The sequence below is a fragment of the Chiloscyllium punctatum genome, chromosome 39 (genome assembly GCF_047496795.1).
Source record: "Chiloscyllium punctatum isolate Juve2018m chromosome 39, sChiPun1.3, whole genome shotgun sequence".
Taxonomy (NCBI): Eukaryota; Metazoa; Chordata; class Chondrichthyes; order Orectolobiformes; family Hemiscylliidae; genus Chiloscyllium; species Chiloscyllium punctatum.
In genome coordinates, this window is record NC_092777.1 from 47,825,328 (window position 1) to 47,848,734 (window position 23,407).

At 41.3% G+C, this 23,407-nt stretch overlaps 1 protein-coding gene across 3 annotated transcripts; it reads left to right on the top strand.

The window, feature by feature from the left end:
• Window positions 1-493: 493 nt before the first annotated feature.
• On the top strand, window positions 494-16,689 carry LOC140464233 (uncharacterized). 3 transcript variants are annotated; one of them, XM_072559078.1, is made up of 5 exons: window positions 498-604; window positions 876-966; window positions 6,197-6,359; window positions 11,218-11,385; window positions 14,106-16,689. In XM_072559078.1, exons 3-5 carry the CDS (start codon window positions 6,210-6,212, stop codon window positions 14,781-14,783), a joined length of 996 nt encoding a protein of 331 aa, XP_072415179.1. In that variant the 5' UTR covers window positions 498-604; window positions 876-966; window positions 6,197-6,209; the 3' UTR covers window positions 14,784-16,689. The 3 variants fall into 3 exon arrangements, with proteins under 3 accessions (XP_072415180.1, XP_072415179.1, XP_072415181.1); XM_072559079.1 differs by lacking the exon at window positions 876-966 and having other exon boundaries at window positions 494-604; XM_072559080.1 differs by lacking the exons at window positions 498-604; window positions 876-966 and adding an exon at window positions 2,193-2,292.
• The last annotated feature ends 6,718 nt before the right edge of the window (window positions 16,690-23,407 follow it).

A 23,407-nucleotide genomic window follows, 5' to 3' on the forward strand; every position in this document is an offset into this window, starting at 1 on the left:
CCTATGTTCTCCCCACCAATGTTCTTTTTCAGCACTCTCTAAACATTCCGAAATCCCCAGCTCTCTGCCGTTTTCTGCTGCTCGAGGGATTCTGCCATGGTGTAGCGCCAGAGATTTGACAGGTACCTCGCCCAGCAGTATCCAGCCCTTCTACCTCTCAGCTTCCTAGAGGAAACTACCACAGAGCCCATTGTATAGCTAATGAGGTGCAGAGAGGAGGATTGTGTGGGGACACTGATTCTGAGCCTTGGTGGACCGGGTACCCTGTATCTCACTGAGAAGGACCTGCCGCCCTGCACCCCACCCCCACCCACCATCACGCCCCAACCACCCTCCCATCCCTGTTTTGATCAGTTAAAGATTTCACATGAAGAATGAGGAAGTCCACAATCAGGCTTTGCATCCAATAGTAATCTGGTTCACACCCCCGAAACTCAGCACTATCTCTTACCCAATATATTAGGGCATGATCCTGGGGACTCTGCCTTCTGCTGATACTCTTACAGGATCAGGTGGAAAACAGTCACTCCCTGTTGCTGAACGGGCGCTAGATTTCAGCAGAGTCTGACAGTGAAGACGTCCACTTAATCCTCATCGAAGCCAGGTCTGAACTTTACCACTAAACTGATAATGTCAGTTACATGGTTACTATCCATTTACTGTGACGTTTCCATCTTGTGTCTGCATTTACTGTGTTTAAATATGTCAAAATAGTTTTTCAATGCTGAGAAGAGAAAAATATTCAATGTTTTTCAATATTCAATATCTGAATTCTGGTTATTTCAAATGTTTTCCACCTTTCTAAAACCTTGCTTTGAACAATCAAATGCACAATTTGAGTAAGAAGGAAATCAGCACTAAGTTTTTTTTTTCAGTCTTGGCTGTGGGATAGTTGCCACCCAATTGCAAGCTGTCTCTGCTCCCCTTGGGTCTGACACTGGGACATGAACATTGATTCAGAATAAGGTAAGGATTTTCTCCCCCAGTGTGACCAGCCCCATCCCCTGCAGCCCCATTCAGCACAGTCTGATGGTGCTCTGCACCCTGATATCTGACACCCTGCTCTTCACACAGAATCCTGCAGGGTCCAACGAAAATACTGGACTGATGTTGAGCCTCTGATTGTGTGTAGAGAGAAAAGGAGAGGTGTTTAGTTATATTGACAAGAAGGCAAATTGTAAGCACAATCAGGAAAATCGTGTTAGAAAAATTTCAACATAATTTTTTGTAAAGGAATTTGAGAGAGTGAGAATCCTATACCTTTGTTGTGCTGCTGAGGTGTAGTATGCATTGGATTTGTTTTCATAATTCAATAGAATTTTATCATCTTCAAATGTACAGGTCAATATATCATTCTGTTGGACTCAGGCAACTTGCAGGAAATATTGCTTGATGTGATAGGGATCTAACCCAGATACAGCTATCTGTGGTACAGGGAGTTGTTGAATATGATGATGTTACACATCATTTATTAGATGGCTGACATTTTTATGGATTAGGACATGGTTAATAATTAATGTATCTGGTGGATCCCATCCTCATATTGTATGGGCCAGGCATGATCTCAGGATAATGATTGGTTAAATGTTAAAAAAAGGACAGTAGTGAAATTTGATGCAGCAAACAATAACATTTCAATTTTACATTCTTGCTAAACAAAAATAATCTAAGTTGCATGGTTTTGTATAAACCGAATTCTTTACACATTGTTGATTTCATTGGATATGGATCTTATTTGCTTGATTTCATGGAGAACATTGTACTGAAAATGTTCATTTCACTGGTCAGTTGAGAAAATGCTTTCTAACATTTTACTTTGATTTAATCAGTTGTTATCAAATTGAGCTTTCCTTTCTATGCCAGAACTCTGCTTTGATCAATTGGAGTCGAAAGTGTGGTGCTAGAAAAGCACAGCAGATCAGGCAGCATCCAAGGAGCAGGACAAATGACATTTCGGGCAAAGCCCTTCATCAGGAATGAGGCTTGTGAGCCAGGGTGGGGTTGAGAGAGAATGGGAGGGGGCTAGGCTGGGGGAAGGTGGCTGAGAGTGTGAAAGGTAGATGAAGGTGGGGGTAAAGGTGACAGGTCAGACAGGAGGGTGAAGCAGATAGCAGTAGGAAGATGAACAGGTAGGACAGGTCATGAGGGTGCTGCCAAGTTGGAAGTTTGAATCTAGGATAATGTGGGGGAAGGGGAAATGAGGAAACTGGTGAAATCCACATGGATCCCGTGTGGTTGATGAGACCAATCAGAAATGACTTTGAAGCAATTCTAACAAGGAGGAAGTCAATAGTAAGTTTCCTTTTCTCATTTTTACCTACATCAGCTAATTATCTAGTTTCCCCACCCAGGCATGAACTCAGTCCAAGCTGCTTCTGTCTGATTGGGGTAAGAGCTGATACTCGGGTGTTCTGAGAGATGCTGACATTACTGCATAATCAGGCATGAAGCCTGATTTTCAGACTATCCAATCTGTACAGAGAACCCACTCTTACGTCTCCCAGCCAGCAAGGTTAAACTTATTCCAAGCTGACTGACTGCTCGAATATTAATTTCTGTCTGTAATTTTCACTGAGAGTTCAAGTCAATTTTATTAAATTTCTCACGTTGATGCCAAATAAATAGCTTTTTCACACCAGGGATCAGCTACACATCTCTTGTCTACATTGCCTCTGGTGCTTCTCTCAACAAGAATTTTTAATCCCTTTCCACATCCAGAGCTACAATTGTAACTCTGTGATGAATTTCTACATAATGAACGCATCGTATGACTGGTGAATGCTATTCAGTCCCTCAAACCTGTTCCATATTTCAATTATGATATAGTGTCTCTGTGTCTTAGCAACATTTATCCACTTTGGTTCCATATCCCTTGCTTCCCTATTTAACATCGTCTAAGATTTAATCATTCCTAATCCCTCCTCAAATCCAAAGATTCACAATCCTCTGAGTGAAGACATTTCTTCTGATCTCAATCTTAACTAGTTGATCCTTTATTCACTTAAACTAGAGCTATACCCTATAGCCAGGGGAGCACTGTTGCACAACCTGCCCAGTTAACCCTTTTAAGAATGTTATATATCTCAATGAGAGCACCTTTTATACTTCTAAATTTGACATAACATTGGCTTAGTAAACAAAATCTCACCATGTAGGACAATCCTTCAACCTGAACATCAATCTAGTGAACACATTACACTCTCTCTCAGGCTGGTGTGTCCTTTTTCAGTAAAAGCAGCATGCTGTGGATGGTGGGAATCTGAACTAAAAGTAGGTAGTGCTGGAGAAACTCAGAAGGTCTGGCAGCATCTGTGGAGAGAGAAACAGAATTAATGTTTGGTGTCTGGTGTGAACACTCCTTTAGAACAGATAGAGCTGGGAAAGACAAGGCTTTCCATGTGTTTAAGAAGAAGATAGAGGGTCCCATGCAATAGGTGCTAACGTTGACCTCAGCACAAGGCAAAGTGGGTTGTAATGGGAGTATAAGAGAGACATAGATGAAAAGTAAGTACTGCTGGTAAGTGTCAGTTTCAGAAAATAGGTTAGCTCTGCTCAGTGCAAAACGTCCCAAACAAGGCACTGAGTGTGTAATCCAGTGTAGAGCAGAGTTTGTTCTCTGAAGCTGTTGATCTCAATATTGAAGACTGAAGCCTGGAAAGTGAGGTGTTGTTCTTTCAGATTCTGTGGGTTTGCTGGAAGACTTTTCAAGCCGAGGGCAGAAATGTGAGCATGAGAGCAAAATGGGTTTCTTGAGATGGCAGACAGTCAGAAGTTCAGGCCATTCTTACAGACAGAGCAGAGGTGTTCTGCAACTTGGTCACCCTGTCTATGTTTCATCTCACCAATGGAGAGGGGACAGCATTTTGAGGGGCAAATATCACAGACAAGATGGAATGAAGTACAGGTAAATCACTGCATCACCCAGAAAGTGTGTTTGGAAATTCTGACAATGAGGAGATAAAAGAGTAAGTTTTACTTCTGCAATTGTATGCAAAAATGACAAAGGGGAGCAAGGAGGTGTTGTGAGTGACAGTGAGATGGACCAGAGTTTCACAGAGAAAGCAGTTCCTATGTAATGCTAACATGAAAGGGGAGGGAAAGATGTGTTTGGCTGTGACATCCTGCAGGAGCTGGTGGAAGTAGGAGACCCTTTGAGTGCAGAGACTTGTTTGGTGAAAAATGAGGACAAGTGCAGAGGCTGGTGAGGTCCTTCTGTGGATAAGCTGATTAAAAGAGACCATAGTACTCCAGGACTGGTCTCCCTAAGATCCTTTACAATCTCTGCATGTTGTTTTTCCTCAGAACTCTCAGTAAAATGGTTTAACATAGAATTTGTTTCTTAATTGGTCGCTGCACCTGCATGCTAGTTTTCTGTAATTTGAGATTGTGGATAGTAGAGTTCCTTTGGATACCAACATTTCCCTTTGCTCAGAATGTTCAGAATTTTTGAAAAGAGATCTTTGTTTTGAAATGTTAACTCTGTTTCTCTCACTACAGATGCTGTCCGGGTAGCTGAGTATTCCCAGTATTTTCCATTTAGATTTCACATATTTAGACAACAACAGCAACTTGCATTCACATTGTTCCTTAAATTTAATAAAATATCCGTTTTTGGGCACATCATCAAGTTTTGGCACTGAACTATAGAAGGAGAAATCTGAACCAAAAACACATTCAAAAGAGCAGATTTAGAGAAACCACTAAGTAAGAAAGGGAGAAGGTAAAAATAGAAAGACAGAGATGTTTAACTGCAGAGTCTGTGGCTGGGCTGCTGAAGGCACATCCACTGAGTGTGAGCAATGAAAATCGGGAATGGCAAAGTGCCAGAGTTGGAGGAGCATAGAGGTCATGAGGCTTCATCGGACTGGAGGAGGTTAGAGAGTTAGGGATGTTATAAAGAAATATTACAAATGAATGTGAATTTCTAAGTCAAAGCTTGGCCAATATCAGTTCAATGCGGACAGGGGTGATGGTCAAATGGACCTTAGACTTCTACCTCTATCTTTCTCTGCAATTTTCATTTTTTACTGTTTAGGGAGAAGTTAGATTTATCTTTCTCAGGACAACTGTGGATGTTCTCACACTTGTCCATATTAAATTTCATTTGCTGTATTTGTACCCACTCAGTTACTCTTTTCCTCTCCCTTGAGAGCTTCTGCTTCCCGTATGTACTGCAACCACCATTCCAAACTTAGTACCACCTCCAAACTTGATGGCACCTAACTCTATGTCTTCACCCAAGTCAGTAATGGATATTGTGAAAAGTTAAGGCCCTAGATCAGATTCCTGAGAGACACCACTTATTCCCTCCACCCAATCTGAGCACACAGTCTCCTTTCTGTTCCCTATCTTTCAACCAAATACAGGTTTCTCCTGCTCAAAGAGTAATTCATAAATTCACATGAGCAATTTTGTAGTTAGTTGAACAAGTCTGAACTCAGAAGAACATGAAGGTTTCAATGAATGATACTTCCTAATGCTGCAATTTCTTTTGAGCTCCAATACCAAATTTTGGGGACCACCAAGTCTGGATATTCATTGATCCTCAGTTCCCTATTATTGTGTCAATTATCATTTTCTTTTACTAATGCTGCATATTAAACATTATTGCAGCTTTATTGACAGCAATAATGAATTTATTTGTATACTGTTGAGAAGTTATCTGTCTAGTTTGGTCAGGATAATTCAAAGCAGCATTTTCTTGTGGCCAACTATTTGGTAAGAACAAACCCCTTTTGTAATTCATCACTGTAGAATTCAGCAAACTATCTTCTTTCATTTCAAGGATCAGGGTGAGGCAAGGCTGATTTGGAGATTCAGATGTCACAACCACAATGGGTATCTCAGTGCTAATGCTGTATTGCCCATGGAGCAGCTAGAAATAGTGTTTTCAGGGATCGGATTGGGGCAGTAATCATGATAATTAATTAAAGATGTTGGCCACACCTGCATTCCTCAATTACATAGAGTGGAGGGAATTCTGGGTAGTTACATTACAGAATGGCAGAGCAGTTGGATTTGGTGTAAACTGTTGGTGACAACATTGCAGTGATTGAATGTATTATTCCCATCATTTGTACACTAACGGTGAACGTAGAGAGGTAGCAAAAGGGACAGAAATTATAACCAATAAATTGCTTAAAAATAGGCATATTCCTTTGCTACTTGTTAAATCACCAACTTAACTTACTTCCAGAGCTGGAAGGAGAATGCAGGAATTTATGGAAAATGATTCTCAGTGCTTCCAAATCTTCATCAAGAGTGCAAATCAGTTTGTGCACAAAGCTATGGACATCCTCGTATCTGCTGCAAATAGGGGCGATCTTGAACAACGTAGAGCAATAGCCTACATGAAAGAGGTATTCTTTTTAATTTATACATTAAAGAATCATCAAATGTGGAAAGTTCATGGTACATGGTACAGTTTTCCCTCTCACAAATACACTGTTTAATTGATAACTGCCATTTACTATTTATGATAATTTTGAATTGATATATTGTTGGAGTGACTGCCACCATCCACCCAGCTTTGTGGCACTAATAAACAGGGAGGGATCTCCATGGAACTTTACACCATGTAAAACACCCAATATAACAAACTGTCTCTTGTTATAAATGCAAGCCCCATGAAAGTTGAATCCTCAGGGTTAAGGATAACATCACTTCATCCTCCAGTCAGCAACCTTTTCTTCCTTATCTTCCATGTGATCCATACCTGGTCATTCACTGCTAGGCCAGCAGGACAGGTGAGACAACAAAGAGAATAAAAGGAGTGGTGGAGAGATTGAGAGAGTCACTGTGAGATCAGTGGGAAGGGCGAGAGCACAGTGGGAAATGAAAGGAGCATCAGAGAGAGTGAGTTACTGTGAGACCAATGGGAGGAAGTGAGTGCATAATAGGAATAAAAGCATCAGTGAGACAGAAGGTCACAGTGTGAACCGTAGGAGGTAACCAAAGAAAATCAAAGAAGAAAACAGGTTAAGTGATTCACCAGTGAGTATCTTCCTTTTCTATGTATATTCATGTCATACAAGGAGCTATGAAATTGCATATTTAAAACAGTTGAATGTAATGGCAAGGGGATAAATAAGAGAAAGATCAGAAGTATTAAGTTAAATCAATGGTTGAAACAGGGCACTGGGTAACTGTCTCCAAATAATAGTTTTGAAAACTTTCTTCAAACTTTTCTTGTGAGGTACTTGATAGGCCTTTCATTTGAGTCATAGTCATAGAGTCATAGAGATGTACAGCATGGAAACAGACCCTTCGGTCCAACCCGTCCATGCCGACCAGATATCCCAACCTAATCTAGGCCCACCTGCAAGCACCCGGCCCATATCCCTCTAAACCCTTCCTATTCATATACCCATCCAAATGCCTCTTAAATGTTGCAATTGTACCAGCCTCCACCACTTCCTCTGGCAGCTCATTCCATACATGCACCACCCTCTGCGTGAAAACGTTGCCCCTTAGGTCTCTTTTATATCTTTCCCCTCTCACCCTAAACCTATGCCCTCTAGTTCTGGACTCCCCGACCACAGGGAAAAGACTTTGTCTATTTATCCTATCCATGCCCCTCATAATTTTGTAAACCTCGATAAGGTCATCCCTCAGCCTCCGATGCTCCAAGGAAAACAGCCCCAGCCTGTTCAGCCTCTCCATATAGCTCAAATCCTCCAACCCTTGCAACATCCTTGTAAATCTTTTCTGAACCCTTTCAAGTTTCACAACATCTTTCCGATAGGAAGGTGACCAGAATTGCATGCAATATTCCAACAGTGGCTTAACCAATGTCCTGTACAGCCGCAACATGACCTCCCGACTCCTGTACTCAATACTCTGACCAATAAAGGAAAGTATACCAAATACCTTCTTCACTATCCTATCTACCTGTGACTCTACTTTCAAGGAGCTATGAATCTGCACTCCAGGTCTTTTTGTTCAGCAACATTCCCTAGGACCTTACTATTAAGTGTATAAGTCCTGCTAAGATTTGCTTTCCCAAAATGCAGCACCTCGCATTTATCTGAATTAAACTCCCTCTGCCACGTCTCAGCCCATTGGCCCATCTGGTCAAGATCCTGTTGTAATCTGAGGTAACCTTCTTCGCTGTCCACTACACCTCCAATTTTGGTGTCATCTGCAAACTTACTAACTGTACCCCTTATGCTCGCATCTAAATCATTCATATAAATGACAAAAAGTAGAGGACCCAACACTGATTCTTGTGGCACTCCACTGGTCACAGGCCTCCAGGGCTCCCTCCACCACCACCCTATGTCTTCTACCTTTGAGCCAGTTTTGTATCCAAATAGCTAGTTCTCCCTGTATTCCATGCGATCTAACCTTGCTAATCAGTCTCCCATGAGGAACCTTGTCGAACGGCTTACTGAAGTCCATATAGATCACAACTACTGCTCTGCCCTCATCAATCCTCTTTGCTACTTCTTCAAAAAACTCAATCAGGTTTGTGAGACATGATTTCCCACGCACAAAGCCATGTTGACTATCCCTAATCAGTGGTGCTGGAAGAGCACAGCTGTTCAGGCAGCATCCAAAGTGCAGCAAAATCGACGTTTCGGGCAAAAGCCCTTCATCAGGCCCTTGTTGATGAAGGGCTTTTGCCCGAAACGTCGATTTCGCTGCACTTTGGATGCTGCCTGAACTGCTGTGCTCTTCCAGCACCACTGATCCAGAATCTGGTTTCCAGCATCTGCAGTCATTGTTTTTACCTCTTTTATCCCTAGTCAGTCCTTGCCTTTCCAAATACATGTACATCCTGTCCCTCAGGATTCCCTCCAACAACTTGCCCACCACTGAGTCATGCTCAGTGGTCTATAGTTCCCTGGCTTGTCTATACCGCCCTTCTTAAACAGTGGCACCACGTTTGCCAACCTCCAGTCTTTCAGCACCTCACTGTGACTATCGATGATACAAACATCTCAGCAAGAGGGCCAGCAATCACTTATCTAGCTTCCCACAGAGTTCTCGGGTATGCCTGATCAGGTCCTGGGGATTTATCCACCTTCACCTGTTTCAAGACATCCAGCACTTCCTCCTCTGTAATATGGACATTTTTCAAGATGTCACCATCTATTTCCCTACAGTCTATATCTTCCATATCCTTTTCCACAGTAAATTCTGATGCAAAATACTCGTTTAGTATCTCCCCCATTTTCTGTGGCTCCACACAAAGGTTGCCTTGCTGATCTTTGAGGGGCCCTCTGCTCTCCCTAGTTACCCTTTTGTCCTTAATGTATTTGTAAAAACCCTTAATTCTATTTGCCAAAGCTATTTCATGTCCCCTTTTTGCCCTCCTGATTTCCCTCTTAAGTATACTCCTACTTCCTTTATACTCTTCTGAGGATTCACTCGATCTATCCTGTCTATACCTGACATATGCTTCCTTCTTTTTCTTAACCAAACCCTCAATTTCTTTAGTCATCCAGCATTCCCTATACCTAACTGCCTTTCCTTTCACCCTGACAGGAATATACTTTCTCTGGACTCTCGTTATCTCATTTCTGAAAGCTTTCCATTGTCCAGCCGTCCCTTTACCTGTGAACATCTGCCCCCAATTGGCTTTCGAAAGTTCTTGCCTAATACCGTCAAAATTGGCCTTTCTCCAATTTAGAACTTCAACTTTTAGATCTGGTCTATCCTTTTCCATCACTATTTTAAAACGAATAGAATTATGGTTGCTGGCCCCAAAGTGCCTGACTGTTTGACTCGCTTCTGTTCTCAACTATACTAGTCTCAGATTGATCTCTTTCCTCACTATCTCTCTGGGTCCCACTCCCACCTCCCCCCCCCCCTCCCCCGCCACCTTACTAGTTTAAATCCTCCCGAGTAGCTCTCGCAAATTTCCCAGCCAGTATATTGCTCCCCTTCTAATTTAGGTGCAATCCATCCTTCTTGTACAGGTCACTTCTACCCCAAAAGAGATTCCAATGATCCAATTAGCTTGTGAGATTTATCATGACCTTTGCGGCTAGGTCATGAGGGGATAATCTTCCATATTGTTGGGTTGGTTCCAGTCTCCTGCAAGGAAACAAAGACCTTGTAATTAAAAGTACACTAGTTATCCTCACGTACATTAAAGGGTCTCACGGTAGAATGCACTTTCAAAGTGTGGTTATGGATGCATTGTGGGAAATTGTGGCAGCTAAATGTATGTACAGCAAAAACCCATAAACAGTGAAGAGATAAATGACAACATCTGATCTGTTGTCATCATATTAGTAAAAGGATAAATAATGAGACAGCTTAGGTAGGAGAGCAACCAGCTCTGGTGCATACATATTAAAGGCTGCAGTCAAGATCTTTTCAGAACCCCTAGTCTTTACATTGCCACACCTTCTTTATATTACATGGTGTGAACTAATTGCTGGACACTGATTTCTATGATGGTGGGAATCCTGGGTAGAGAGTTCAGATTATCATTCAGCACTTTTGGCTGAAGACAAATGCAAAGGTTTCAGCCTCGCCTTTTCTGTTGCATATGGGAACTCAGATGCTGGAGGATAAGCAGGTCTCTAAAGCTTCATTCTGTTACTTTATTCATTCTTCAACACCATTGTTGACTGGAAATGGTAGGGCTGCAGAGCTTGAGTCGGATGCATTGATGTGAAACACTGCTCCTACTGGCAGAAGAAACTGTTGAAGAATGTTGTGCATCTGCAGAAAGAATCCTCCACACTATCCTGACCTCCTGAAAACAAATATATCTCTACAAAAGCAATATCTTCTCTCACTCATTTTAATGCTGCTTCATTTGCTTTGCCACATCTGTTCATACTGTGGGCAATTTCCCTTAGTAGCTTAATCTATTAAGAGATATACTGGTTAAATTAGGGGCCCATTATTCCATGTTGGTTGCATTTTTATTTCAGTAAATTTTTTTGTTTGCATGAACTTGTTTCTTATCCTCCTGGTATTAATATAGAAGTGGTTCAACTTTTCAACCTGATGAGGAGCTCTCATCGATGTTGCAGAAATAGCTATCTGGCTGTTATAAAATCCAGGTCAATTTGCAGAATTAAGGGGAGAAAGCAGGGGCATGTCTTTAATTCATGATGCTCACTTGGAGAGCCAGTACAGACAAGATGGGCAGAATCACCTCCTTCTGTACGTAACAATTGTGAGATTCTATGTTTACATCTTTGTCTGTGACAGAAAAGTTACTTTTGAAATGTTTGTTTTTTTTTTATTTTACAGATATTGCACATAATATTATTTTATGGCCAGATTAATTGTCCTAAGGTTGATCCAGAAGACATTTTACAGGGAAACACAGATCTATTATTACGTTATTTTCCGGATGCCTTTGAGAAGTGCTGCACTCACCTTCCCACACGTCCCCCTTTCACAGTGTTACTTGATGCGGTGAGTACGTAAATGACACCAAAATTGATGCGATTGTGGACAGAGAAGAAAGTTATCTCAGAACTCCAATGGAACCTTGATAGGATGAGCCAATGGACTGAGGAGTGTCAAATGGAGTTTAATTTAGATAAATGTGAGGTTCTGCATTTTGGAAAGGCAAATCAGGGCAGCACTTGTACAGTTAATGGTCAGATCCTGGGAGTTTTGTTGAACAAAGAGACCTAGGGATGCAGGTGCATAACTCCTTGAAAGTAGAGTCATAGGTTGACAGGGTGCTGAAAGAGGCATTTGGTGTTGAGTATAGCATTTGGGAGGTCATGTTGCGGCTGCTTAGGACATTCTTGAGGTCAGAACCCTGCGTTTAATTCAGGTCTCCCTACTATAGGAAAGATGTTGTGAAACGTGAATAGGTTGAGAAAAGGTTTACAGGGATGTTGCCAGGATTAGAGGGTTTGAGCGGTAGGGAGAGGCTGAATAGGTGGGGCTGTTTCCCCGCAGCATCGTTTGCTGAGGGGTGACCTTATAGCAGTTTATAAAATCATGAGGGGCATGGATAGAGTGAATGTCCAAGGTCTTTTTCCTAGAGTGGGGGAATCCAAAAGTAGAGGGCATAGGTTTAGGGTGAAGGGGAAAGATTTAGAAGGGACGTGAGAGACAGCTTTTCACACAGAGGGTGATGTGTGTATGGAATGCGCTGCTGGAGGCTGACACAATAACAATATTTAAAAAGCATCTAGATGGGTGTATGACTAGCAAAGGTTTAAAGGATATGGGCCAAGTGCTGGCAAATGGGATTGATAAGATTAGGATATCCAGCCGGCATGGACACATTGGACCAAAGAGTCTATTTCTGTGCTGTATAACTCTGTGTCTTTATAAGTTCAATCACTTCACCCTGAGAAGAGTCCTGTGCTGGTGGATGTTAATAGCTCGGTTAGTTATTTAACTTTGAGCTGTTTAGTTTGATGTCTGCTTGCTTCTCAAACATTTCCTTATTCCTATATTGTACAACCGTACAGTAAGACAGGTTTTATTCTGTGTTGGGATTGGTGCTTTACCTCCGCGCCTAATGTTCCAGTGCAGAGACACAGTCTGATTTCACTTTAGTGTGGCTTCACTGGCCATTTGGGTGAGCCTTCAAGTGTGCTTAGTGTTCTCCAAAGCGAATCCACCTTGTTGGTTGAGGCCAGGATAATAATCCAATGCTGCTGCACCAATTGACTGAGCTAAGGCAGCCATTTGCTCTATGACTCACTGCAGTGTATGGGGTTCTATGTTTCTGTGCTTGGGACTCACAACCAACTTCAGAAAACCTTCAGTCTGTGTCAGAAATGGCACCCCCCAGTTTTGAAATCCCCCTGAGGAAAGAAGGTTCTCAAGAGGATGAATAGGCCTGTGATTTTGGCAGTGAGAATCCCCTACAAAGATCCTTTACTCCCAAAAACCACCCTTCCATCTCCCTCCTCAATCCCCCCAGAAAATCTATTTAAAGCCAGAAAAGATTCACTGGTTTCACTGAGGTTTCCAAGGTAGCAGAGAGCTAACAGACAACAGCCAAAAGCATATTTTCCACCTTCCAGGGCACCTTCCCCTCATTGTATTGAGCATCATCTGCAGCTGAGGAGATGCCATAATCTCTTTCCCACTTCTTTTCTGGTCTTAAAATATCCCTTTATTTAAAGCTGCACCAAAAGGGGAATGGTGGAAATATTTAACGATTGCTTTTTCATCACCCAGAACCTGTTCATACCAACATTACGGGGTATCTTAAGAAAGCTGAGTTACATCCCATAAGATGACACATACACAATACCATCTTAGTAATTAGATAGTGGCCCCCACACCAAAGATAATGAGGGATCATTTCCTTTCTCCCACAGCTGCTGCAAGAAATCTTTGGCAAACTCCAACAGAATTTCTGACCATTAAAGGAAAGTTAGAAGGCTATGATTGACAGGGCCTGTGTCGTGAATAACCAGTGGAAATGCAGTGGTTTAAATAGTAGGAAAGCTGTTTACAGAAACCTACATGAGTTACTGAAGTATTATTTGTGGAATGGTCTGGAGCATTGAGAGAAAGGAGTTCAAAAAATGGGAGCAGGATGGTAGAGATTACAGGGGTAGGGTGGTGGTAAGATTGAAAGGGAACTAACAATTAATGGGAACAAATCGGTTAAGGTGGACTACTCTCAATGGATTCTGAAGAATGGCAGAACATGTGCATAATGAATTAAAGGGACACACTCCTGCTCTTTCTGGTCATCAAGCCATGCTGAAAAAGCACTCATTTGCTGAATCCTCTGTTAACTGCCAGGTTTCCTGAGCCCATCTCTGCTAAAATTTAATGATTGTCTTAATTTAATTATTACAGGCTCATTTAAACATTATAATTACATCCTGCCTCTCCAGTTGGAAAATCCTGCTGTAGTGGAACCTGAATTAGGTGTTTTCATGATGTGTACTTAGATTTTGCATAAATCACAATTTATCTCCATCAATGACTCTTTCTTGCTCCCTGTGATACCTCCTATTCAGCCCATTTTCTAATATTCCTGTCAGTGAGATTTTGGCATGCAGTAATTGTCTTTCATAATTGCCTGTACAGCAATGAATTCAACTAATTAATTGACTGTGAAATACTTTTAAGTTTAAAGGAGTTAAAGACATGCACATTGTTAAGACATATCTTTCTTTTTTGTATTTTATATATTTGTTTTACAGATTGTTGACATCGTAGGAAGAAGAGAAGAACAAAATGTGTTTCAATGTTTATTGTTGCAGATAAATGAAATGGAAGTTCCTAATGCTGGCAATGGACTGTGTAAAAATATTTTTGTATCAGCAGTTGTCAACTTCTGCTATTTTAATGATGAGGCTACCGGACTTAGAAATGAGAATTACTTTGGTGCTTCAGTGACATGTGCAGGATCTATTCAGAGAAAAATAATGATTGATATATTGTGCTATCAGACATGGCAGCGTGATATTAGCTGGGCAGTATGTATTGGCAATAGATATAACAGAAATGCCTTCACATTTCCTTGCCAAGTGTACTCAATGGCATTTAATATTTACACTCGTGGAGAAGGCACTCGTGGACTCATAGCTCGCAGGGCACCTTGTCAAAAATGCTTCACGATGTTCCCAGACATTGAGTTTCAGTTACGTCCATCAGAGGATGAACGTATCTTTTGGGAATATGGAAACTGTGCAGAGTATGAATCACTAAGCCAACTTCTGTACTCTTATCCAGAAATTGCCTTGACACTGCATCGTTACCGGTTTGGAATTGAACATACGGAATTTCTGACTGCAAGATATGAACGACTTGAATATAACCTTCAACAGTTGCAGTTTGAATATGGGCCTCAAATTTCATTTTACGATAGTCAGTTATAAAGGGATCTGCCCTGGGAAGGCTCTAACATTGAAAGCACATTAGAACACGCAGTATATCATAGTCCTGATCAACCAACTAATAAGTACACATCTTGTATGCAGCTGAATAGAACAGAATCTCTACAGTGTGAAAATAGGCCATTTGACCCAACAAGTTCACATTGACCTGAAGAGAATCCCACCCAGAACCATTCCCCTACCCTTTCCATGTAACCCTGCATTTCCCACAGCTACTACATATCCATGAACACTATGGGCAATTTAACATTGCCAATCCAGCTAACCTGCACATCTTTAGACTGTGGGAGGAAACTGGAGCACCCAGAAAATCCACACAGGCAGTCACCCGATGGTGGAATTGAAACCAGTTCCCCACCAATGTGAGACAGCAGTGTTAACTACTGCGCAGCCACGCTCCCTAAAGCTGTGGAGTATTACTGTGACTTTATCAATGAATTCAATTCAATGGACAGAAGTTCTAGGGTACATAGTAACAGTTTACAAATTTGCATTTCCTCTGTTAATTGTTTATCTGGAAGGTTATCCCCGTGCAGTACAACAAACACATTATTTGCACTTTTAAAGGTTAAAAACACCTGACTTTCTCCAAGCCACGGTGGTGATGGGTCATCACTAAACTGGAGCTTCAACTCGCTTATTACTGGGGCTCTTTTCAAGGTCAGTACTAGTTATAAATTCCACCTGGAGGGTAGGGAAGGACAGAGGAACTCCTCCTGCCGTGTAATGGTGCTGTTTTCAGTGACCAGGTGGAACTTCTGCAGAAATTTGAAAATTAATCATGTCACTTTTTCAAATAGTCTAACATTTGTAATTCAATCAACTGCTTAACCGTTAATTGTAGTACAGAAACGTGTCATTTCAGAATTTAATATTCCCCCGATGCTGATAGGAATGCTTAATGGCCTATGTCTAACATTTGCACCACATCATAGCATTTAGAATATTTTATATCGATCTGCTACACGATTTGCTAATCCATACTTCTAGAATTCCATGTCTGATTCTGATCACAAGCAAATTTTAAGTTGTATGTGAATGATTTCCCTTCAGTGCAACTTGTCCACAGGGAGGGAAGGTAGCTAGGAAGGCGGTAGGAAGATGAAGGTTGGGGGTGATGGTGATAGGTCAGAGTGGAGGGTGGAGCGGATGGGTGGGAAGGAGAATGAACAGGTGGAACAGTTCAAAAGGATGGTGCTGAGGTGGAGGATTGGATCTGGGATAAGGTGTGGGGAGGGAGATGAGGAAACTGGTGAAATCGACATTGATGTCGTGTGGTTGGAGGGACACAAGGTGGAAGATACACTTTCTCCGATCAAAATCAGATGATGGAAATCGAAAATAAAGGATCCAATTTTACCTTGATCATGACAAACTGCATACAAATTATAAATACTTGTAAATAAATTCCAAGCCTATATAGTACACATGGTGTACTATAGAATGCTTATGACTGGAGAGACCCTGGTTTGTCTTACAAGTAAAATGTATTTTTGCGGTAAAGTTCCTCACATTTAGCTATAATTTAGGAACAAAAATTAGAATGAGATGCTTTATAGTAAACTTCTTAATAATGTGTTTTATACCTATTTCAGCATAAGACTTTTCACATTTACCTGCTAAATGTTATTGCTACATGGAAATCATTTAATTTTATAATCCAATTAAATATGCTGCATTCTGCAAGAAGCTTGACTTAACTTTTAATAACTATCAAAAGATCCTCAGTCTTTTGGAGAATTTACTGGCAATGCAGGTTTGTGTAACTAGTATTTCTTTTGCCTGTGTTGACAACATTAGATGTGTTGGAATAAAGAAATAATTATCTGAGTGTTGAAACCATGAATAGTTTGTAGACATTGGCTGCACTGAAAGAATATCAATTGAATTCAACAAAATTATTTTGAATTCAATATGCTGTAATTTTATCTGTCAATGCAAATAAATATTTTGCAGAGCAAATTCCAATGTTCAGTGTTTTTATTTGATTAAAATGATAAAAAGAATGACTTGTATTCATATAGACACATGAACTCAGGATATCAGAAAACACTAAACAGTTAGATTTGTCCCTGAATATTTTCACAGTACGCAAACACCAAGTGTCAATATGTACTGAGGTTCTACCTGCACCTGGTGTTGTGGAGGATAGGACTTGCCTCGCTGCCGTGGACTTCCTGATGCTCTTGTGGTCAAAGGTGTTTTTCTTCACAAATGTCTCCACGAGGGATAGGGGATATGGAATGGTCCAACTACTGGGAGTGTTCCACGGCAGCGAGGCAAATCCTATCCTCCACAAACCGGGGACAGGTAAAACCTCAGTACATATTGACACTTGGTGTTTGCGTACTGGGGATCCATGCACAGCTTGATGCAGCCACACACACAAAGGTGGCCATCAGGGTGAGAGTAGCGTTGGGTGTGTTTTCTCTGCCCTCTTCCAGGTCTTTGTACATATTGTCCCTTCGGACACAGTCCATCTTCGATCTCTACATAAAGTGGCGCAGACTCGGGAAATAGTCCAGACCTGCACCACATATAACAACACTGAGAGTACCTGTTGCCTGATAACCAGTTTTTACCCACAATGGAGAGTGACTGGTGCTCCAATCTGTTCATTTACTGCCTCACTTTAGTGACTCCTCCCTGGCTCATGTCCCAGCACTTTTGGGTGGTCTGTCCTGACGGTGAAGGGGCTAAAGGATCGGTAGACCCAGTTTCTGGAAAGCCTGGCCTCGCTCTTGCCTCATTTTACCTCTGCTCTCAAAGCCTGATCAACCTGGTTACAGATGGACATGAGCCTGTGCACTGTCAGCAGGTCTGAGCCGAAAACAGTGACGTCATCCGTGTAAAGGGAGGCCTTAACCTGTGGGTTCCCACTGCCAAGAAGAGTCACCCTGCTCAGCGTCACATTCTTTCAGATGGACTCAGCAAAAGGCTCTATACAACACACAAATAAGGCAAGTAGGCAGCCCTGCCTGACTCCAGATCTAATTGGAAAGCTGTCTGATTCCCGCCCATTGATTGGAACTGCACAAACAATGTTGGTGTAGAGCGACCAGATCCAGTTGATGCTGTACCTAGTGATCATGTTTCTAGGTCAGGTTTGAGGTAGTAATTGGGGTACACTGACTAGGGTGCTTGGTTTTATCCTCTGACTTTTAGTTACATGAAGCAGCTAAAGATGGCTAGGCCTGGGACATTACGCTGCGGAACCCCGCAGTGGAGACATGGAATTGAATTTGTTGAAGTTCCCCTACCAGTACCACCTTCCTTTTTGTGAGATGTGATTCACAATGAGTGGCGAGCTTCCCTCTGATTTCATTCAATTCAGTTTTGACGGGGTTCCTTGATGCTGCAGTCAGTCAGAGGCTGCCTTGATGACCAGGAGATTCACTCTCCCCTTGTCTCTGGAACTGAGCATTTTCCTTTGTGTTTGGACCAAGGTGTTAATGAGGATTGTAGATGAGTGGCTCTTGTGGAACCCAAACTGGGTCACTATCACATGGTCTCTGGGAAAAGACCAATTTTCATGACTTTGTAAAACAAAGGACACCTTTAATTATTCTATTGATGTGTTTTGGTGGACAATCAAAGTGAAGCTATTGTTTACTATATTGTTTAATTGCTCACTATTATTTAAATGTGTAAATTAGGTAGCAACTTCCAGCATCTGGACAGGTCGAATTAAATGGAGAAATCAGGAAACCGCTCTGTTCCTCTAGAAATTTGCTGTAAAGTTACTTCCCATTGAGCTGAGCATTGAAATATATGCCACACAATAAGGTTACTTTACTCATGTGATATAGACCTCGTCAGATGGCCATAAAAACTTAGATCTTGTTTTTTCCAGTAATAATAATTTTTATTATTGCGGTGTATTACACATACTACAGTGACACTGAAGGCTATGTTTTATACGTGAGGATTCTCATTCCTTCCAATTTGAATTATTGCGAATAACAATTTGGTGTGTGCTTTCTGTCTCATGTTCCAGATAGCCGGGTGCTGGGTGCTGCACCCTCTGAATTCACAGCAAATTCTGTGATAAGTTCCAAGAAACGCTTTTGCCACTGGTCAAATATAATGACTCAGCATTGTTCATTTGCCTCTAAATCCAAATTTGGATAATTATTGTCTCCTTGAATTAGAGACACATGAAAACGTGCTGCCCAATGATCACTCATCATTGGATTGACCTGCAAAAGTTTCAAAAATAATAAAGATGTTATTGGAATATTACAAATGATGAAGAGGTAAAGATGGAAGTGTGATACCACAGTTTGAACTTCAGCGATTGGGTCTGAGTGTGCCATTAAATCTTCTCTCTCTGAATTGAATTGGGAGTCTTTTTACCCCGTTTCCAAAGGGGTCGAAGTAAGAACACAAACAGTCATTTCGCAGAAATGGGCACCATTTTTGAATGAGCTCATAAATATAGCTTGTTCATTCCCATAAAACTGAACCCGTTCAACTTTCACAACATCTTTCCTATAGCAAGGTGACCAGAATTGTACAGTATTCCAAGAGTGGCCTAACCAATGTTCTGTACACCAGCAACAGGATCTCCCAACTCCTATACTCAATACAATGACCAATAAGGCAAACCACATATACACTTGTGGACTGTTGCACAGATGAAGTAAATGGACTTAGTGTAGCATTCCAGCTGACTAAGTACAGGACTGGAGTTGCATTTTTGAATCAGTCGACCATATTTAAGTCGGCAGGTAGAACAAAAGAAATATTAAGACAGGATGCTGTGTAGAAACTAATTTTGTGTTATAAGGAAAGATTGGATAAGTTAAGTCTGAGCAGCTGGAGTTTATGAGAGTAGTGATTGAGACATACACTTTCCTGTGGAGTCGTGACAGACTGCATGCTGAAAGGATATTTCCTTTTTTGGAAAAAGCTAGAACTGTTTCAAAATAAGGCATTGCCCCTTTAAGATGGAGATGAGGAGAAATGTACTTTTCTTTCCATGCCACTGTGGCTCAGTGATTAGCACTGCTGCCTCCCAACACCATGGTCACCGGTTCGATTCCAGCCTCAGGTGACTGTCTGTGTGGAGTTTGCACATTCTCCCCGTGTCTGCGTGAGTTTCCTCCCACAATCCAAAGATGTGCAGGTTAGGTGAATTGGCTATGCTAAATTGCCCATAGTTTTCAGGGCTGTGTGCATTAGTAAGGGGTAAATGTAGGATAGGGGAATGTAGGTCTGGGTGGAAGGGTTGGTGTGGAATTGTAGGGTTGAAGGGCCTGTTTCCACACTGTAGGGATTCTATATCTATATTTAAAAGCCAAGAGAAACTTTCAACCTCAAGTTGTTGGAAGCAAAATCTTTGAACATATTTCAGGCAGAGGTGGATAAGTTACTCCTGATAAGTAAGGTGAAGAGTTATTGGGGAAAAGCAGGAATGTGGAGTAATCAGATCAGTCATGATTTTTTGAAGTGATGGAGCAGGCTTGAGGGGTTGTGTGGCCAACTCATGTTCCAAATTAGTGTTGTTATATAATGTCAGCAGAGACTAAGCAACAGAATCCCCTAATCTTCCCACATATTGTATATTCTGTGGAAAGGAGCAAAAAGAAGAAAATTAAATGAAGAAACACTTCATGAGAGGTTGGGGAAATTTTCTGATGATGTTGATTAAAATTAGATTGTGCCACATGGGTTGTTTTCTCAGTAAACTGTTCTGTGGAGGCCAGTATATTTTTGAATCATAATGAATTGACATGTGACAGATCAGATATGTAACAGCTTGATCCTGTTCGTCAGGATTTTGCAGGCGGCCACACCAGTACTGGCCTGAGCCTGCAAGCAGTTTGTGAACTCGAATAATTACAGAGAACTACACAGAATGCAGAGGACTGAAACAGACCATTCAGCCCAACTATCCAATGAAAATATTGATACTTGACTTGAGCTTCTTAATTTAACTCCATTCCACTTTTTTCTTCCTGATTTTTATTTAATTTGTCTATAAATACATTTATACCATTTCTGATAGTAAATTCCCATTCTTATTACTCTCTAGGGAAACACATTTCTCCTGAATTTCCTAAATGTTTGATTTGGCTATCAAATATCTTACAGTGATGATCCATAGTTTTGGTTTCTCACACAAGTAGAACCATCTTCTCTATATCTATTAAATCCTTTCATAAGTTTGAAGATTTGTCATCAAGTTATTCCTTAGTGCTCTCCTCTCCACATTCTTTCTACATTCTGTCCCACTTTCCTGATAAGGAAAGTATTTTAGTTCTGTTAATTTCTTGGTAAATCGTTTTTGTATCTTTTTGAGTGTCATTACATTGCCATGAACAAAAGAGGAAATGAGAGATAAAGGGATTTATTTCAGAGTTTCTTTCCCTCTTTAGCCCAAAACGGCAAGATATTGTTTGATGTACTCCTTTCTGTTTTAGTCCTGCCCATTACTGAGTGAAGTGTGTTCCGCATACCTCAGTGTTAGGATTCCCATTTTAGCTTTAAATGAACCTACAATAGATCCTTTTAAAATGAAAACAGAAGCTTAGTTAGAGTCAAAACATGGGGAAGTTACTTTGCTGCTACTTCCGCACAAACAAGTCCTCAAGAAATTAAGGAGGCCAGGATAGGAGGTAAGTGATACAGAAGCTTCTAGAAATAGAATCACATGATTTCTGAGTCCAGAAAGATTGGAAATCTTTTAAAAGAACAGAAGTTAAATAGGAAATTATAGACGAGATTATAATTTTCTTTAGGATTTGTCCTCATGCCCACTGGCCATGACAAAAAAATGGAAAACAGAACTGTGCAGAATACTCTAAAAGTAGTCATAATAACCAATATATTGTAACTGATAAAGAGTCAGTTAGACTCAAAACGTCAGCTCTTTTCTCTTCTTACAGATGCTGCCAGACCTGCTGAGATTTTCCAGCATTTTCTCTTTTAGTTTCAGATTCCAGCATCCACAGTAATTTGCTTTTATTAATTGTATCTGTAGCTGGCCATTCAGCTATTTGAGTCTGCTCAACTATTAAATAAAGTCATAGCTGCCTTACCTCATCTTCATGTTCCTGCACTACCCTTTACAAGCTTATGAAACCCTTAGAATGCAAATATTTATCAACCTCTTTTTGAGTGAACCCAATAACAGAACATGCATAGTTCTCCAGGCATAGAGAATTCAAAAGATTTACTAACCTATTAGGAGAGATTCTTTTGGCATCTTAGTCCTGTGTGGCTGTTTAATTCTAAACTCCATAGGCAGGAGAAAGCATCTATTCTGCCAAGCCCTTTTTTACTTGCTTTATTCAATCACCTCCCACTCTGCTTAACTCTCTGTAACATTGTAATAGCAAAATGCTGCAGATACTGGGAATATAAAATAATAAAAGCACATGCTGGAAAAACTCCGTGGACAGAGAAACAACATGCATGTTTTGAGTCCATTGTGACGGGTGGCACAGTGGCTCAGTAAGCAAGGTCTGTGTGGAATTTGCAAGTTCTCCCCGTGTCTGCGTGGGTTTTCTCCGGGTGCTCCAGTTTCCTCCCACAATCCAAAGATGTGCAGGTCAGGTGAATTGGCCATGCTTAATTGTCCATAGTGTTAGGTGCATTAGTGAGAGGGAAATGGGTCTGGGTAGGTTACTCTTCGGAGGGTCGGTGTGGACTGGTTGGGCCGAAGGGCGTGTTTCCACACTGTAGGGAATCTAATCTTCTACGAGAGCAAAGGCTGGGTCAATTTATCCAACTAGGACAACTCAAAGAACTAAGAACAAAGAAAATTTACAGCCCAGGAACAGACCGTTTGGCTCTCCAAGCCTGAGCCAATCCAAATGTACTGTCTAAACCTGTCGGTCAATTCCTAAGCATCTGTATCCCTCTGCTCCCCACCTCCACATGCATCTGTCCAAACGCATCTTAAATGAATCTACCGTACCTGCCTCTACCACCTCTGCTGGCAATGTGTTCCAAATGCCCACCACCCTCTGTGTGAAGTACTTGCTGTATGTATCCCCCTTAAACTTTCCACCTCTCACCTTGAAAGTGAGACCTCTTGTTATTGAATCCTTCACCCTGGGAAAATGCTTGTCTCTATCCGCCCTGTCTGTACCCTTTTGCAAACCTCAATCACGTCCCTCTTCAATCTCCTTTTTTCTAGTGAAATTTAACCTAACCTACTCAACCTTTCTTCATAGCTAGCACCTTCCATACCAGGCAGCATCCTCGTAAACGTTCTCTGCACCGTCTCCAAAGCGTCCACATCCTTATGGTAATGTGGCGACCAGAACTGTATGCAGTATTCTAAATACAGCCGAACCAATGTCTTGTACAATTTTAACATGACTTGCCAGCTCTTATATTCAATACTTTGTCCAATAGAGGCAAGCATACTATATGCCTTCTTGACCACTCTATCCACTTGTGCGGGGTACAATGGACCTGCACTCCCAGATCTCTCTGCCCATCAACTTTTCCCAAGACTCTTCCATTCATTGTATAATTCGCTCTAGAATTAGTCTTGCATAAATGCATTACCTCACATTTGTCTGGATTGAAAGCCATCTGCCACTTTTCCACCCAACTCTCCAGTCTATCTATATCCTCCTCTATTCTCTGAC

Bases quoted from the DNA above. Each gene is read 5' to 3' on its own strand.
- LOC140464233 (XM_072559079.1), top strand. From the start codon at position 6,210: ATGCAGGAATTTATGGAAAATGATTCTCAGTGCTTCCAAATCTTCATC. The intron at 6,360-11,217 runs GTATTCTTTTTA...TTTATTTTACAG, and splicing joins CAATAGCCTACATGAAAGAG to ATATTGCACATAATATTATT. The intron at 11,386-14,105 runs GTGAGTACGTAA...TTTGTTTTACAG, and splicing joins TCACAGTGTTACTTGATGCG to ATTGTTGACATCGTAGGAAG.